Source organism: Sus scrofa, chromosome 3, assembly GCF_054392235.1.
Source record: "Sus scrofa isolate SSC_HxYL_T2T_F1_AM1 chromosome 3, Sscrofa_HxYL_maternal_Yorkshire_Landrace_v2.0, whole genome shotgun sequence".
NCBI classification, from domain to species: domain Eukaryota; kingdom Metazoa; phylum Chordata; class Mammalia; order Artiodactyla; family Suidae; genus Sus; species Sus scrofa.
This window is the reverse complement of record NC_139385.1, coordinates 58,422,296-58,436,977: the sequence shown is the minus strand read 5'-3', so window position 1 is coordinate 58,436,977 and position 14,682 is coordinate 58,422,296. Positions and strand designations below refer to the sequence as shown.

The 14,682-nt window shown below is 40.5% G+C and overlaps 1 protein-coding gene across 2 annotated transcripts in view; it reads left to right on the top strand.

Moving 5' to 3' along the window:
• The window catches only part of SEPTIN10 (septin 10), a 63,175-nt gene that overhangs the window by 26,556 nt on the left and 21,937 nt on the right, over positions 1-14,682 (top strand). Inside the window, exons 3-5 of one of the 2 annotated variants that reach the window (XM_021087089.2) lie at positions 1,869-1,989; positions 2,400-2,595; positions 13,909-14,095. In XM_021087089.2, the coding sequence (XP_020942748.1) occupies positions 1,869-1,989; positions 2,400-2,595; positions 13,909-14,095 (504 nt within the window). Of the gene's footprint in view, positions 1-1,235; positions 1,990-2,399; positions 2,596-13,908; positions 14,096-14,682 lie in introns of both variants that reach the window. The other variant, XM_085018472.1, reaches the window with a different exon arrangement.

The following is a 14,682-nucleotide window of genomic DNA, read 5'->3' as shown; positions in this document are numbered from 1 at the left end:
GCCTCACCTGAGGCATATGGAGGTTCCCAGGCTAGGGGTCGAATCACAGCTACAGCAGCTGGCATACACCACAGCCATAGCAATGCCAGATCCAAGCCGCATCTGTGACCTACACCACACCTCACAGCAATGCTGGATCCTTAACCCACTGAGCAAGGCCAGGGATGGAACCTGACCCCATGGATACTAGTCGGGTTCATTAACCATTGAGCCACAACGGAAACTCCTGTGCCTAGCTTTTTTATTTCTGATGTTGCATTTTCCCATTCTAGGAATTCCATTTGTGGCCTTTTGTTGTTGTTGAGCACTTTCATGTATCTCTTATAATTCCATCACATCACTCATTATATGTATCTCTTTTTCCTGTCGAAAAAGAACATATTTTTCTTTTTTAATGTATTTATCAGTTATTTTATTTTATTTATTTATTTTTTGCTTTTTAGGACTGCACATGCAGCATATGAAAGTTTCACAGGTTAGGGGTCAAATTGAAGCTACAGCTTACGGCCTGTGCCACAGCCATAGCAATGTGGCATTCGAGCTGTGTCTGTTACCTACACCACAGCTCATGGCAACACTGGATCCCCAGCCCACGGAGTGAGGCCAGGGATTGAACCCGCATCCTCATTGGGTACTAGTCAGATTCATTTCCGCTGAGCTACAGCAGGAACTCCCTTAGAGTTATTTTAAAGTTCTCATCAGCTAGCTCAACATCTGGTTCATTTGTGGATCTTGTTCTCATTCTGTTGACTGTTTTTTCTCTTGACTATGAATCACATTTTTTTTCTTCTTCCTATGTAATATTTTGATGGTATAGTAGATACTGTGAATACTATATTGTAGAGGTGCTGGATTCTATCTTCTTCTGAGGAGTGTTGGCTTTTGTCCTAGCAGGCAGTTAAGTCACTGGCTGGTCACAATGCTCTTTGTTATGGCAGGTCTATTTCAGTTGTGCCCTTGGTACTGCAGAATATTTTCTCTTCCTGGGATATGATCCATATTCCTAAAGTGTGGCCCATATAGGTTTTCAGTGGAAGTGGTTTTCATGTATTTACTGAGCCCCTTTAACTTACAGGTTTAAAATTCAAGCTCCTAGGCTGGCCCCACATGGCTCCTTCCAACTCCCATTTCCCCCTTTATGTGTGCAGCTCAGCACATAGCCAAAAATGTGAGGGCTATGTGTACAAATTTTGGACTCATTCCTTTCTGGAATTTTCCCTTTCAATTTTTTTCAGCTGTTTGGCCTCCTCTTGTCTCCACTGTCTTCTTTGTCCAGCAGTGATTGGGTCTGCTATCAGGAAAAGCTAAGAGATATGTGTCTCCCTCATCCCCTGCTTTCCTTCCCTCCAAAGTCCTGTTCCCCCCAGTGTCTTTCTGCCTTTGTTGCAATGATTTGAAAGAAGTGATTGTAATTGCTATTAGCATGGAGGTGAGTGTGACTCTGTCATTATTGGGAGCTGGATCTGTGTCTGTAATTTGTTACTCCTTTCACTTGACATTTTAATGTGAGCATTGAAGTTATTAAAAATTTATCATAAGCATCTTTAATGACTTTCACACACTCCCTTTTGTGAATGATTATGTCATAGTTTATGTGGCTATTTTCTTGTTTTGGGAAATCAAATATTTTAATGTTATAAATAGTGCTGGACCCTCATCATAGGAAGATAATAAAAAAATCTGTTTTTTGAGGGTCTGGACACAAGTTTTTTACAAACTTACTTAATAAGTTGTATCTTGTGCGAAGTATAATCATCAAAAAAAATCTGTGGGTTCTTTGATAAATCATATGTATCCTTTCTAAGGTGCCCATATCCTGTTTTAATGAAACTTAAAAAAACGTTGTCATTGTTTTTATTTTCCTTTAGCAAAAAAAAGAAAACACTCGTTCTTTAACCATGTCTGGTCATGTTGGTTTTGAGAGCTTGCCTGATCAGCTGGTCAATCGATCAATCCAGCAGGGCTTCTGCTTTAACATCCTCTGTGTGGGTAAGTGCCAAGCCCCCCAAGTCCCCCAGATCATCCCTTCTTGTTCTGGTGCTCACTTCCTTCTTATCATTGGCAGTGTAACATTAACAACTTAAGAGCATGAACGCAATTAGTTTTTCCCCATTACTTAAATTCTGTCTGTTTTGGTTTTTCTAGCTGTACTGCTTTAAACTTTTTGTTTGTTCTCTCAACATTTCAGTGCTTTCTTCACAGTTCTGAGCAACTTAGCATACATGACTCATTTTTTGCTCTGCTAGGGACTCAGTGGACCAGCTCTAGCCTTTATTTTCTTTTAGGGATGAGCAGGCCTTTGAAATATTTGGAATCCGTGAAACAAGCGTAAAAATTTATCCTCTCTTTTTCCTTATCCATTCTGTGCACCTGTGAAGATGTGCCTGCATTTCTTTCAGGGGAGTCTGGAATCGGAAAATCAACGCTGATTGACACGTTGTTTAATACGAATTTTGAAGACCATGAATCCTCCCATTTTTACCCACATGTTAGACTTAAAGCTCAGACATATGATCTCCAGGAAAGTAACGTTCGATTGAAACTGACCATTGTGAATACGGTGGGATTTGGGGACCAAATAAACAAAGAAGAGAGGTACATGTTTTCTCTTGTAATAAAACAGGTTTTTCTCATTTTAGGATATTGCCTTCTTGCCCTGTGTGCTGTGATTTGATTTGTGTACTCTGGAAATCCAGGCCTTTTCTCCTAGACTTTAATGTTTATAATAATTAAGCAATATTTATTCTTGTTAATAAATGCACATTTTTCTATCCAATTGTCTAATTTCTTTAAAATTACTTGAATCACATTTTTAAAATGTATATTTCAGCAAAAATAGTTTTAATTATTTCCTGATGATGACATATCAGTGTATATTAAGTGATTTTTACTAATTTTCAAGCAGGACTTGTCTTATTGAGGGGAAAAATACAGGGCCTACATGGCAAATGTATAATGACCAAATCATCCACAATGCATGAATTTTTTGGTAAGATTATAACCAAATCACCTAGGTACCTTATTAAGCATTGCAGGAAAGGTTGACAATGAAATTTTTATTTTTATGTTATGTCACTATTTTTGTTGTTATTTCTCCTATGGTTTTATAAAGTTTGATTATAAATTCAATATGAAATTTAAATTATGAAAAAAGTAAATTGACTTGCTTTAGTGATGACTTTTATTCTTTTTTCCTCTTTGAAGCTTATATATTTTCATTATTAGAGGTAGTTTCCTAGTCTTGGTTTGCTTTGGAGGGAAAATATGTTGCATAATTGGCTCTTTTTGGATGCAATGGTAAACGGGATGGCTTCCCTAATTTCTTTTTCTGCTCTTTCATTGTTAGTGTATAGAAATGCCATCGGTTTCTGTGTATTAGTTTTGTATCCTGCGACTTTGCCAAATTCGTGGATGAGCTCTAACAGTTTTCTGGTAGAATCTTTAGGATTCTCTAGGAATAGTATCATGTCATCTGCAAATAGTGATAGTTTCACTTCTTCCTTTCCAATTTGGATTCCTTTTATTTCTTTTACTTCTCTGATTGCTGTAGCTAGGATTTCCAAAACTCTGTTGAAGAGTAGTGGCGAGAGCGGACATCCTTGTCTTGTTCCTGATCTCGGCGGGAATTCTTTCAACTTTTCACCACTGAGAATGATGTTTGCTGTGGGTTTGTTATATATGGCCTTTATTATGTTGAGGTAGATTCTTGCTATGCCCACTTTCTGAAAGGTTTTTATCAGAAATGGGTGTTGGATTTTGCCAAAGGCTTTTTCTGGGTCTATTGAGAGGATCATATGGTTTTTATTCTTCAGTATGTTCATGTGGTGTATCACACTGATGGATTTGTGGATATTGAAGAACCCTTGCATCCCTGGGATAAATCCCACTTGATCATGATGTGCAATCCTTTTAATGTATTGTTGGATGTGGTTTGCTAGTATTTTGTTGAGGATTTTAGCATTGATGTTCATCAGTGAAATAGGCCTGAAGTTTTCTTTTTTTGCGGAATCTTTGTCTGGTTTTGGTATCAGGGTGATGGTGGCCTCATAGAGTGAGTTTGGGAGTATCCCTTTCCTCTGCAATTTTGTGGAATAGTTTCAGAAGGATTGGTGTTAGCTCTTCTCTAAATGTTTGATAGAATTCACCTGTGAAGCCATCTGGTCCTGGACTTTGTTTGTTGGAAGGTTTTTTTTTTTTTTTTTTTTTTTTGTCTTTTGTCTTTTTTTTGTTGTTGTTGTTGTTGCTATTTCTTGGGCCGCTCCCGCGGCATATGGAGGTTCCCAGGCTAGGGGTTGAATCGGAGCTGTAGCCACCGGCCTACGCCAGAGCCACGGCAACACGGGATCCGAGCCGCGTCTGCAACCTACACCACAGCTCACGGCAACGCCGGATCGTTAACCCACTGAGCAAGAGCAGGGACCGAACCCGCAACCTCATGGTTCCTAGTCGGATTCGTTAACCACTGCACCACGACGGGAACTCCTGTTGGAAGGTTTTTAATCACAGTTTCAATTTCAGTTCTTGTGATTGGTCCATTCATCTTTTCTAGTTTATCTTGGTTTAGTCTTGGAAGATCATACTTTTCTAAGAATTTGTCCATATCTTCTAGGCTTTCTGTTTTATTGGCGTATAGTTGCATATAGTAGTCTCTTATGATCCTTTGTATTTCTGTGACATCTGTTGTTACTTCTCCTTTTTCATTTCTAATTTTATTGATTTGAGTTCTCTCTCTTTTTTGCTTGATAAGTCTGGCTAAGGGTTTATCAATTTTGTTGATCTTTTCAAAGAACCAGCTTTTCGTTTTATTGATCTTTTCTATGGTTTTGTTTCTATTTCATTGATTTCTGCTCTGATCTTTATGATTTCTTTCCTTCTACTCACTTTAGGTCTTGTCTGTTCTCTCTCGAGCTGCATTCGGTGTAAAGTTAACTTGTTTATTTGAGCTTTCTCTTGTTGCCTGAGGTGGGCTTGTATTGCTCTAAACTTTCCTCTTAGAACAGCTTTTGCTTCATCCCGTAGATTTTGGAGTGTCCTATCTTTGTTGTCATTTGCTTCTAGGTATTTTTTAATTTCCTCTTTGATTTCTTCAGTGATCCATTGATTGTTTAGTAGAACGTTGTTGAGTCTCCACGTGTTTGTGTTTTTTGTAGATTTTTTCTTGTTGTTGATTTCTAGTCGTATAGCATTGTGGTCGGAAAAGATGCTTGATATGATTTCAATTTTCTTAAAATTACTGAGGTTGGATTTGTAGCCCAGGATATGATCAATCTTAGAGAATGTTCCATGTGCACTTGAGAATAATGGGTATTCTGTTGCTTTTGGATGGATTGTCCTATAAATATCTATGAAGTCCATCTGGTTTAATGCATCCTTCAGGGCCTGTGTTTCCTTATTGATTTTCTGTCTGGTTGATCTGTCCATTGCTGTAAGTGGGTTATTAAAATTCCCCACTATTATTGTGTTATTGTCGATTTGTCCTTTTAAGGTTGTTAGCAGTTGCCTTATATATTGTGGTGAAACTATGTTGGGTGTGTAGATATTTAAAATTGTTATATCTTCATCTTGGATGGATCCTTTGATCATTATTTAATGTCCTTCTTTGTCCCTTAAAATATTCTTCATTTTAAAGTATTTTGTCTGAGTATTGCTGCCCTAGCTTTCTTTTGATCCCTATTTGCATAAAATCTTTTCTTCCATCCTCTCACTTTAAATTTGTATGTGTCCCTAGAAGTGAAGTGTGTCTCTTAGAGACAGCATATATATGGGTCTTGTTTTTGTATCCATCCAGCCAGTCTATGTCTTTTGGTTGGGGCATTTAGTCCATTCACATTTAAGGTAATTATTTATATATATGTTCTTATTGCCATTTTATTAATTGCTTTGGATTTGTTTTTCTTGCTCTTTTTGTTTTCTTCTTCTCTTGTTCTTTTCTGCCTAGAGAAGTTCCTTTAGTATTTGTTGCAAGGCTGGTTTAGTGTTGCTGAATTCTCTCAGTTTTTGCCTATCTGTGAAGGTTTTGATTTCTCCTTCAAATCTAAATGAGAGCCTTGCTGGGTAAAGTAATCTTGGTTGGAGGTTTTTCCCTTTCATCGTGTGAAGTAGATCATGCCACTCCCTTCTGGCCTGCAGAGTTTCAGCTGAAAAATTTGCCCATAGCCTTATTGGGGTTCCCTTGTACGTTATTTGTTTCTTTTCCCTAGCTGCTTTCAAGATTTTCTCTTTGTCTTTAATTTTGGTCAGTTTGATGAATATGTGTCTCGGGGTGTTCCTCCTTGGGTTTATTTTATATGGTACTCGGTGTGCTTCCTGGGTTTGAGTGAGTGGTCCCCTTCTCTCTCTCTTCTCCTTCTGGCACCCCTATAATATGGATGTTGTTGCATTTCACGTTGTCCCAGAGTTCTCTGAGCTTCTCTTCATTTGTTTTCAATCTTTTTTCTCTCTTCTGTTCTGCATCTGTAATTTCCACTAATCTGTCCTCCACCCCACTTATTTGTTCTTCTGCCTCCTGTATTCTGCTGTTAGCTGCCTCTAATGAACTTTTTATTTCAGTGATTGTATCTTGCATCTCTTCTTGTTGAAGTTTTACAAAAATCTTGTGTCTCTTTGCTCAGTGTTTCCTGTAAGTTACCCATCTTTGCCTGCAGTTTATTTCCAATGTCTTGCATCATCTTCAGCATCAACAGTCTAAAGTCTTTTTCCTGGAGGCTGAGAATCTCCTCATGGCTTAGCTGTTTTTCTGGGGTTTTTCCTTTCTCCCTCACCTGAGTTATAGTTCTCTGTCTTTTCATTTTTATAGGTTTATGGTGTGGTGACCTTTTTACATATAATAGAGTTGTAGCCTCTCTCACTTCTGGTGTCTGCCCCCCTTGTGGCTGAAGTCAGTGTGGGGGCTTGCTGTAGACTTCCTGATGGGAGGGGCTGATGCCTGCCCACTGGTAGGTGGAGCTGATTCTAATCCCTCTGGTGGGTGGGGCTTAGTGTCTGGATGGGATTAGAGGCAGCTGTGTGCCTGAGGGGTCTTTAGGTAGCCTGTTTACTGAGGGGCGGGTCTGTGATCCCACCTGGGTTGTTGTTTGCCCTGGGGCTTCTCAGTGCTGAAGGGTGGGGCCAGATGTTCCCAAAATGGCCACTTCCAGAGAAAGGCCTTGGCTGCTGAATATTCCCGAGAGCTTTGCTTTCAGTGTCCTTCCCTCACAACAAGCCACATTCACCCCTGTTTTCCCAGGATGTCCTCCAAGAACTGCAATCAGGTTTGACCCAGATTCCTATGGCTACCTTGCTTTGCCCTGGGACCCAGTGCACGTGAAAAGTCTGTGTGTGCCTTTTCAGAATGGGGTCTCCGTTTTCCCCACTCCTGTGGAGCTCCTGCACACAAGCCCCACTGGCCTTCACTGCCAGATGCTCCAGGGGATCTTTCTCCCAGTGCCGGGAGAAAGGCAGTGCCGGGAGAAAGCCCCACTGGCCTTCAATGCCAGATGCTCCAGGCACTTTCTTCCAGTGCCAGGAGAAAGGTCCCCGCAGGTGAGGGTTTGATGTGGGGCTCAGAACTCTCACTCCTGTAGGTGAGTCTCTGTGAACCAGTTAGTTTCCAGTCTGTGAGGCTTCCCACCCAGGAGGTATGGGGTTGTTTATATCGTGAAATCACCCCTCCTACCTCTTGCTGTGGCCTCCTCTTTTTCTTTTGGAGTAGGGTATTTTTTTTTTTTTTTTCCCACTATACAGCAAGGGGGTCAGGTTATCCTTACATGTATACATTACAATTACATTTTTCCCCCACCCTTTCTTCTGTTGCAACATGAGTATCTAGGCAAAGTTCTCAATGCTATTCAGCAGGATCTCTGGAGTAGGGTATCTTTTTTAAGGTTTCCGGTCCATTTGGGTGGAGATTGCTCAGCCTTTAGTTGTGAATTTTGTTGTTTTTAGGAGAGAAGTTGAGCTCCAGTCCTTCTATTCCGCCCTCTTAATCCTATCTCCGAGACAGGCCTCCTGGCAGTGATGTTAAGGAAAGAGCCAGAGGAAACCACAAGTCACCTGGAGAGATGTCAGGGGCCGAGACTAAATTTATTTAGGTTTTCTATGTATGTAATGGTATAATCTGCAAATAATAGCATATTATTCCTTTCTAGTACTTTTGTTTCTTTCTTTTTTTTTTTTTTCTTTTTCATGTTTTTTAGGGCTGCACCTGCAGCATATAGAAGTTCCATCTCGGGTCACATCAGAGCTGCAGCTGCCAGCCTACACCACAGCCACAGCCACATGGGATCCACATCTGTGACCTACACCATAGCTCACAGCAACACCGGATCCTTAAGCCACTGAGGGAGGCCAGGGATCAAACCCACATCCTGATGAGTATTAATTTGTAACCCGCTGAGCCACAACAGGTATTCCATTTCTTTCTTTTAAAATAAATTTTATTGATGTCTGTTTTACGTAGAGTAAATAAAATGCATTGGTTTTTTTAAAAATCTGCAATTCAGTTAATTTTGACAAATGTGTTTTAACCACCAGCAGCATGACTGTTGTATGGGAAGTGTCTGTGGTCTTGGGCCCTTTCCTCATGGGCCCCCGCACCTTGGTCACCTCTCAGTGCTTCCTCGTGGGGCAGGCGCAGCTTCCTGTCCCCAGCGCCCTCCCTCCAGGTCTAAGTGCCTTGACCTCCCTGAGCTCCTATCTGTCTCCTCACTCAATGCGTCTGCCAGGCTTTGTGCTCTCCTTTGTGCTCTGCCCCAGAAACTGGTCTCCAGGGCAGTAGGCAGTAGGCTGGGGACTTCCTAGACTCCCCTCATTCATTTCCCTCCCGGTGGTCACAGTTTTTAACGCCTGAAACCCCCTTTTCATGTAATTTGCCTGGGTTGTCAGTAGATCAGTCCCTGCTCTTCTGTCATGGCTGCAGACAGTGGCCTTTATTTCCCTTCTTTCATTTCAGTGCCTTGACTGTGCTGGTGGGATGGACAGCATCCCTGCTGGGCTCAGTGGGGCCGGGGCATCTTTACCCTATCCTGGCTCCACAGGGAAAGCTTTCTTTTTGCCATATGCTATGGTGCTTGCCTTTTTTCAGTTAGAATGAGGAAGTTATTTTACTAATAAGAGTTGCTTTTTTAAAAATCAGGGATAGATATTATGATCAGGGTTTTTTTTGCATTGTAAAATATGTAAAAATGATTGAATGTCTCTTGAATGTCTCTTCTTTAATAAGATGAATTACAATAACTGACTTTTTATCGGTAAATTAACTTTGAATCTTGGATACCATTTAGGATTTTTTTTTTTTTTTTTTTTTTTTTTTTTTTTTTTTTTGCCTTTTCTAGGGCCGCTTCCCAAGGCATATGGAGATTCCCAGGGTAGGGGTCTAATCGGAGCTGTAGACGCTGGCCTACACCACAGCCACAGCAACATGGTTATCTGAGCTGCATCTGCAACCTACACCACAGCTCACAGCAACGCCGGATCCTTAACCCACTGAGCAAGTGCAGGGATTGAACCCGCAGCCTCATGGTTCCTAGTCGGATTTGTTAACCACTGCACCACGATGGGAACGCCTAGGATTGTTTTTATGTTATGCTGGTATCTGATTTTTTTTTTTTTCCTCTTGGTATTTTTCGCATCTTATGTCTATACATGACGTTTTCAACCTATATTTTCTCTTGTACTATCTTAAAAAAAAAAAATCACAGTTATGTTAGTTTTCTCAAATGAGTTCAGGGAGTTTTTTACTCTGTTTTCTGGGAGAAGAAAATTATGTAAGATTAGAGTTATTTTTTCTCTGGAATGATTTGTGAATCTTGCCAATGTAACCCCCTGGGCCTGGAGTTTCCTGAGAAGATTTTGAGTGACTGATTAATCTTCTTTAATGGTTAATAGGGCAGGTTAGAGGTGTTTTTGAGACAGTTTTGATAGTTACACTTTTCCAGGTATCAGTTTCATCCAGATTCCCAATATGTTTACTTAAGGATGTTGATCATGTCCTCCTAATGTGTTTTTACCGTCTTAGTCTTCTGTACTGATGCCTCCTCTCGCCTTATGTTTTTTTTGTTTGTTTGTTTCTCTCCGATGTTTCTCTCCTGATGCTGGCTATTTGTGCTTGTTTCTTTTTCCCTCTGTCAGTCTCAACAAAGCAAAGTCAGTTTACCTGGCCTTTTCAAATTTTGGCTTTGTTGATCCTCTCAATTTTATGCTTCTTGTTTTTCTTATATTATTAATTTCTGCTTTTATGTCTATAATTACCCTTCTTTGGGTTTTTATCTGATTTGCTCCAATTTCTCATTGATTCTTAGCCTTATGCATTGATTTTAAATTATTCTCTAAGTATGGCTTTAGCTGCATCCCACAACTTTTAATATAGAGTATTTCCAATTTCAGTTAATTTTTAATTTATACTTTTATTTCATCCTGAAGAATAGACAGTTTTATCATAATGTAGTGACCTTTTCCTCCTGTGAAGCTTCTCGTGTTGCAGACTCTCTTTCTTCTGGAGGCGTGTTCTGTTCCTTTAGTCCCCTTTTGGGCCTTCTTGTGCTTCTGATTAGACTAGGGTTTTCTTTTTTAAAATTCACTCTGACAACACTTATCTTTTAATTGTGCACTTAGTCCATTCACTGCTAATATAGTTCTGATATTTTAGGTTTCAAATTTACCATCTTATTTTGTGTTTTCTGCTTATCCTGCCAGTTCCATATTTCTTTTTCCTTTCTTGCTTAATTTCTAATCTTTTTTTTTTTTTTTTTTCTTTTTGCCTTTTCTAGGGCTGTACCCGCGGCATGTAGAGGTTCCCAGGCTTGGGATCTAATCAGAGCTGCAGCCACTGGCGTACGTCAGAACCATAGCAATGTGGGATCCGAGCCGCGTCTGCAACCTACACCACAGCTCACAGCAACACTAGATCCTTAACCCACTGAGCAAGGCCAGGGGTCGAACCCGCAACCTCATGGTTCCCAGTTGGATTCGTTAACCACTGAGCCACGACGGGAACTCCCTTAATTTCTATTCCTGAGGTTGTTACTGCTCTAGAAATTATAAAACATAATATCTAACCTAATCAGAGTTTAAGGTGAATTAATATTTGTACTTGTCCCTGATGATACAAATAGACAAAAAAAATGGGATTTTGAACAGTTAAACTTAATCACATTACAGTCCCTACCACTGACTTACCCTTAGTTTCTTTTCTTTTTCCGTAACCACACAAGACATTATTATTATTGTTTTTTGTGGCTAATATTTACCACCCCTCTCAACCAAAGTTTTCTGTTTTACTCTCATACTTTAAATTTTTGTTGGGTATACAGTTATTGGTGGGCAGCCGTTTTTCTCATCTCATTGAAGATACCATTCCATTCCTGGCTTCTATTTTTACTGCTGAGAAGGCAGTTGTTGGTCTGTCTCCCCTTAAGTGCTTTTAAGATCTTTGCTTTTGTTCTCTGATTTTACCCATGATATATCTGGGTTTTCATTTATTTATAATTTATCCTGCTTGTGATTTCTTTGACTTTTTTTTTTTTTTTCTTTTGGTCTTTTTGCCTTTTCTAGGGCCGCTTTTGCGGCACATGGAGATTCCCAGGCTGGGGGTCCAATCGGAGCCGTAGCCCCCGGCCTACACCAGAGCCATAGCAACGTGGGATCCGAGCTGCGTCTGCAACCTACACCACAGCTCACGGCAATGCTGGATCGTCAGCCCACTGAACAAGGCCAGGGATCGAACTCGCAACCTCATGGTTCCTAATCGGATTCGTTAACCACTGTGCCATGACGGGAACTCCTCTTTGACTTCTTGAGTCTGAATAGCATCATCAGTTTTTAAAAAAAATCTGAGACATCATCTCTTCAAATCTGTTTTTGCCCCTTTCCCTCTGAAACTTTGATGAAATGTATGGTAGCCTTTCTCATTATGTCTTCCATGTCTCTTAATCTCTCTTGTGTAGATTTATCTTTTTTTTTTTTTTTTTTTGCCTATTGTTTTCTAGGTAATTGGTGGTTGTTTTTTTTTTTTTTTTAATGGCCACGCACATGGCATTTGGAAGTTTTCAGGCCAGGAATTGAATCAGAGCTGCAGCTGTGACCTACACTGCAACTATGGTATTGCCAGAACCTTTATCTCATTGCCCTGGGCTGGGGATCAAACCCACACCTCTGCAGTGATCTGAGCCTCTGTAGTTGGGTTCTTAACCCAGTGTGCCACAGCAGGAACTCCATAATTAGTCTTGATTCATCCTCCATTATACTAAGTCTCTCTTTAGCTGTATCCAGTACACTTAAACTAATCCATGAGTTTTTCATTTGAGTTATTATAGTTTTCAAATTCACATCCTGTGTGGTTCATCTTCATATCTGTAAGATTACTCACTTTTTGTTTCTTTACTATTCCCAGCACATGTATTCAAGTTTGCCTTTTATTTCTATTTCTTTTGTCTCTATTTTGTAACTATATCTTATAATTCCAGTACACTGAAATTTTGTATTTGTTGTACTGATGTTTGTATTTTCCTTTAGTTCTCATTCATTGTGCTTTTAACCCCTGATGTGCTTGGTTTTTTTTTTTTTTTTTTTTTTTATCGTTGTTCTCATGGTCTTTGAAAAATTATTGCAGAGAAGCTTTAAATAGATTTGGATTTGCTTACATCAGGTCCTTCTGGGTGTTACTACTCAGGATCCCAGTTTCATGGCTCAAGCTTCTCAGAGTCAGAGGCTGTGGGAACCTGGACCATGGATGCATGTGAGGGCTGGCCCTGTACCTAAAAGTTCTTGAGGGTGGTTTTCCCTCTATTTATTTTCCTGACTTCATTTAGTACCAGGGCAACCTTCCCCCAGATCCTTGGGGAGAGGGGAGGAGCCACAGGTTTACTTCCTGCTCATTCTCACACTGAAGGCACACACCTCAGCCCAGTGTGGGGAGGCAGTCTCTTGGTAGAGCTCCTCTTGTGTGGGGATGACAGGGATTCTGTGAATTTGCAGGAAGGAGGTAATGATCCTTAAGTCCCAGCAGGGCCGCCTGTTCCGCCAAGTGCACATTTATTAGAACCTCGGCTGCATGGTTACTGTTCCATTTGGGGGCTACAGAGATAACTGTAAAGGTGTCTAGGGAATTTGATCTGTTGGTTTGCTTTTCTCCCCTGGAAACCTAGCTTAGCCTGATGAGAATTAGTAAGCATAGAAAGTTGACGTTCGTGTGGCAGTGATGTAGCATTCCGAACGAAGTGGACAGCTCACCAACCGTCCTTAAACTAGAGTTAGCATTGGGCCCTGTAGAACGCTGAGATGTGACTTCATTTTGAGGGATGGGTAGCCTGAAGTGGCCCTTGGGGGCAGTGACACCAGGCAGGGGGAGCATCCAGCACACACTCAGCACAGTGGGTGTGGTGAGCCTTCCTTTGCTTGTAAGTAAATTAGAGTAAAATTATTCTGCACCCCAGGTAGACCCTTCCACCTGGTGTGCCTGCCCTCCTCACAGCATTATTAATGCGCTTGAGGCCTTATGAAGCACAGGAATCATCTAAGAAGCAGGAAGTCATGGAATTTGACTCCAGTATCTTAGTTGTTGATACTCATGACGTTTCTTGGTAGAATAATATGCCATGTCCAGTTTGGCTACACTTAGACGCGTCCCCTCCTTGAGCAGTCTGGGAAGTACAGGAACCGTGCCAGCAGGGATCCAGTGCATGGATGAGTGTGAAAGGGAGTCTGTGTATAATTAGTCATATAAAATGATTTAAAGCCCAGGATGCCCCGACAGTTTCAAAGTATTGCCTTTGTACGCGCATGTTCTGTATCATTTGTTTTATTCCTGAAGTTATCTATTTAGCATAGGTATCCACTGTCGCTCCCTGTTGAAAATACGGATCTCAAACTTTAAATTTATACAAATGCCTTGCGAAGGTATCATATTAAATATTCAAATAATTTTGTTTCCAGTTACCAGCCAATTGTGGACTACATAGACGCTCAGTTCGAGGCCTATCTCCAGGAGGAACTGAAGATCCAGCGCTCTCTCTTTAATTATCATGACTCCCGCATCCATGTGTGTCTCTACTTCATCTCACCCACGGGCCACTCCCTGAAGACCCTGGACCTCCTGACCATGAAGAGCCTTGACAGCAAGGTGGGCTTGGAAAGGACCCACTGTCATGCTTCAGTATTCATTTTGCACTCTTAAAATGTCTTATGATATGTACACGTATCATAACTTTTATTCTGTGCATTTAAAAAATTTGGCAAGTTTTAACTTTAGGCTATTTTCCAGAGAAATTTGATTTGGGAGATGAGATGCAAAGGAAAAAGCAGTAACCTAAAATTTTAGTCCTTTTGTGGTGATTCAGTTCCATGCCAGGCTATGAGTAATCGTTTTCATTTTTTTAAATACAGAATTTATTTGACACTAATTTAATTTTGCGACGCTGTTGAGAAGTTCCTTGATGAAGATTAAGTTCTAATGCTTCATCATATTTATAGTGAATTATGTTTTAATTTGAACTGTATCCAAAAACCGTATTTTTGAATTTCTGAGCCAATGAGCTATATATAAACTCAAGGAAGGCGCTATTTATGAATTCAGGAACTCTGAGCTTCAGTTTCCTCATTTCTGAAATTAAAAACCTGGAGAGTACCTACCTCAAGGGGTGGGTGTGGGAGAATTCCTCACCTGTGCAGGTGGGGCCCTGCATTTGATCTGGGCTGCGCTGTCAGACC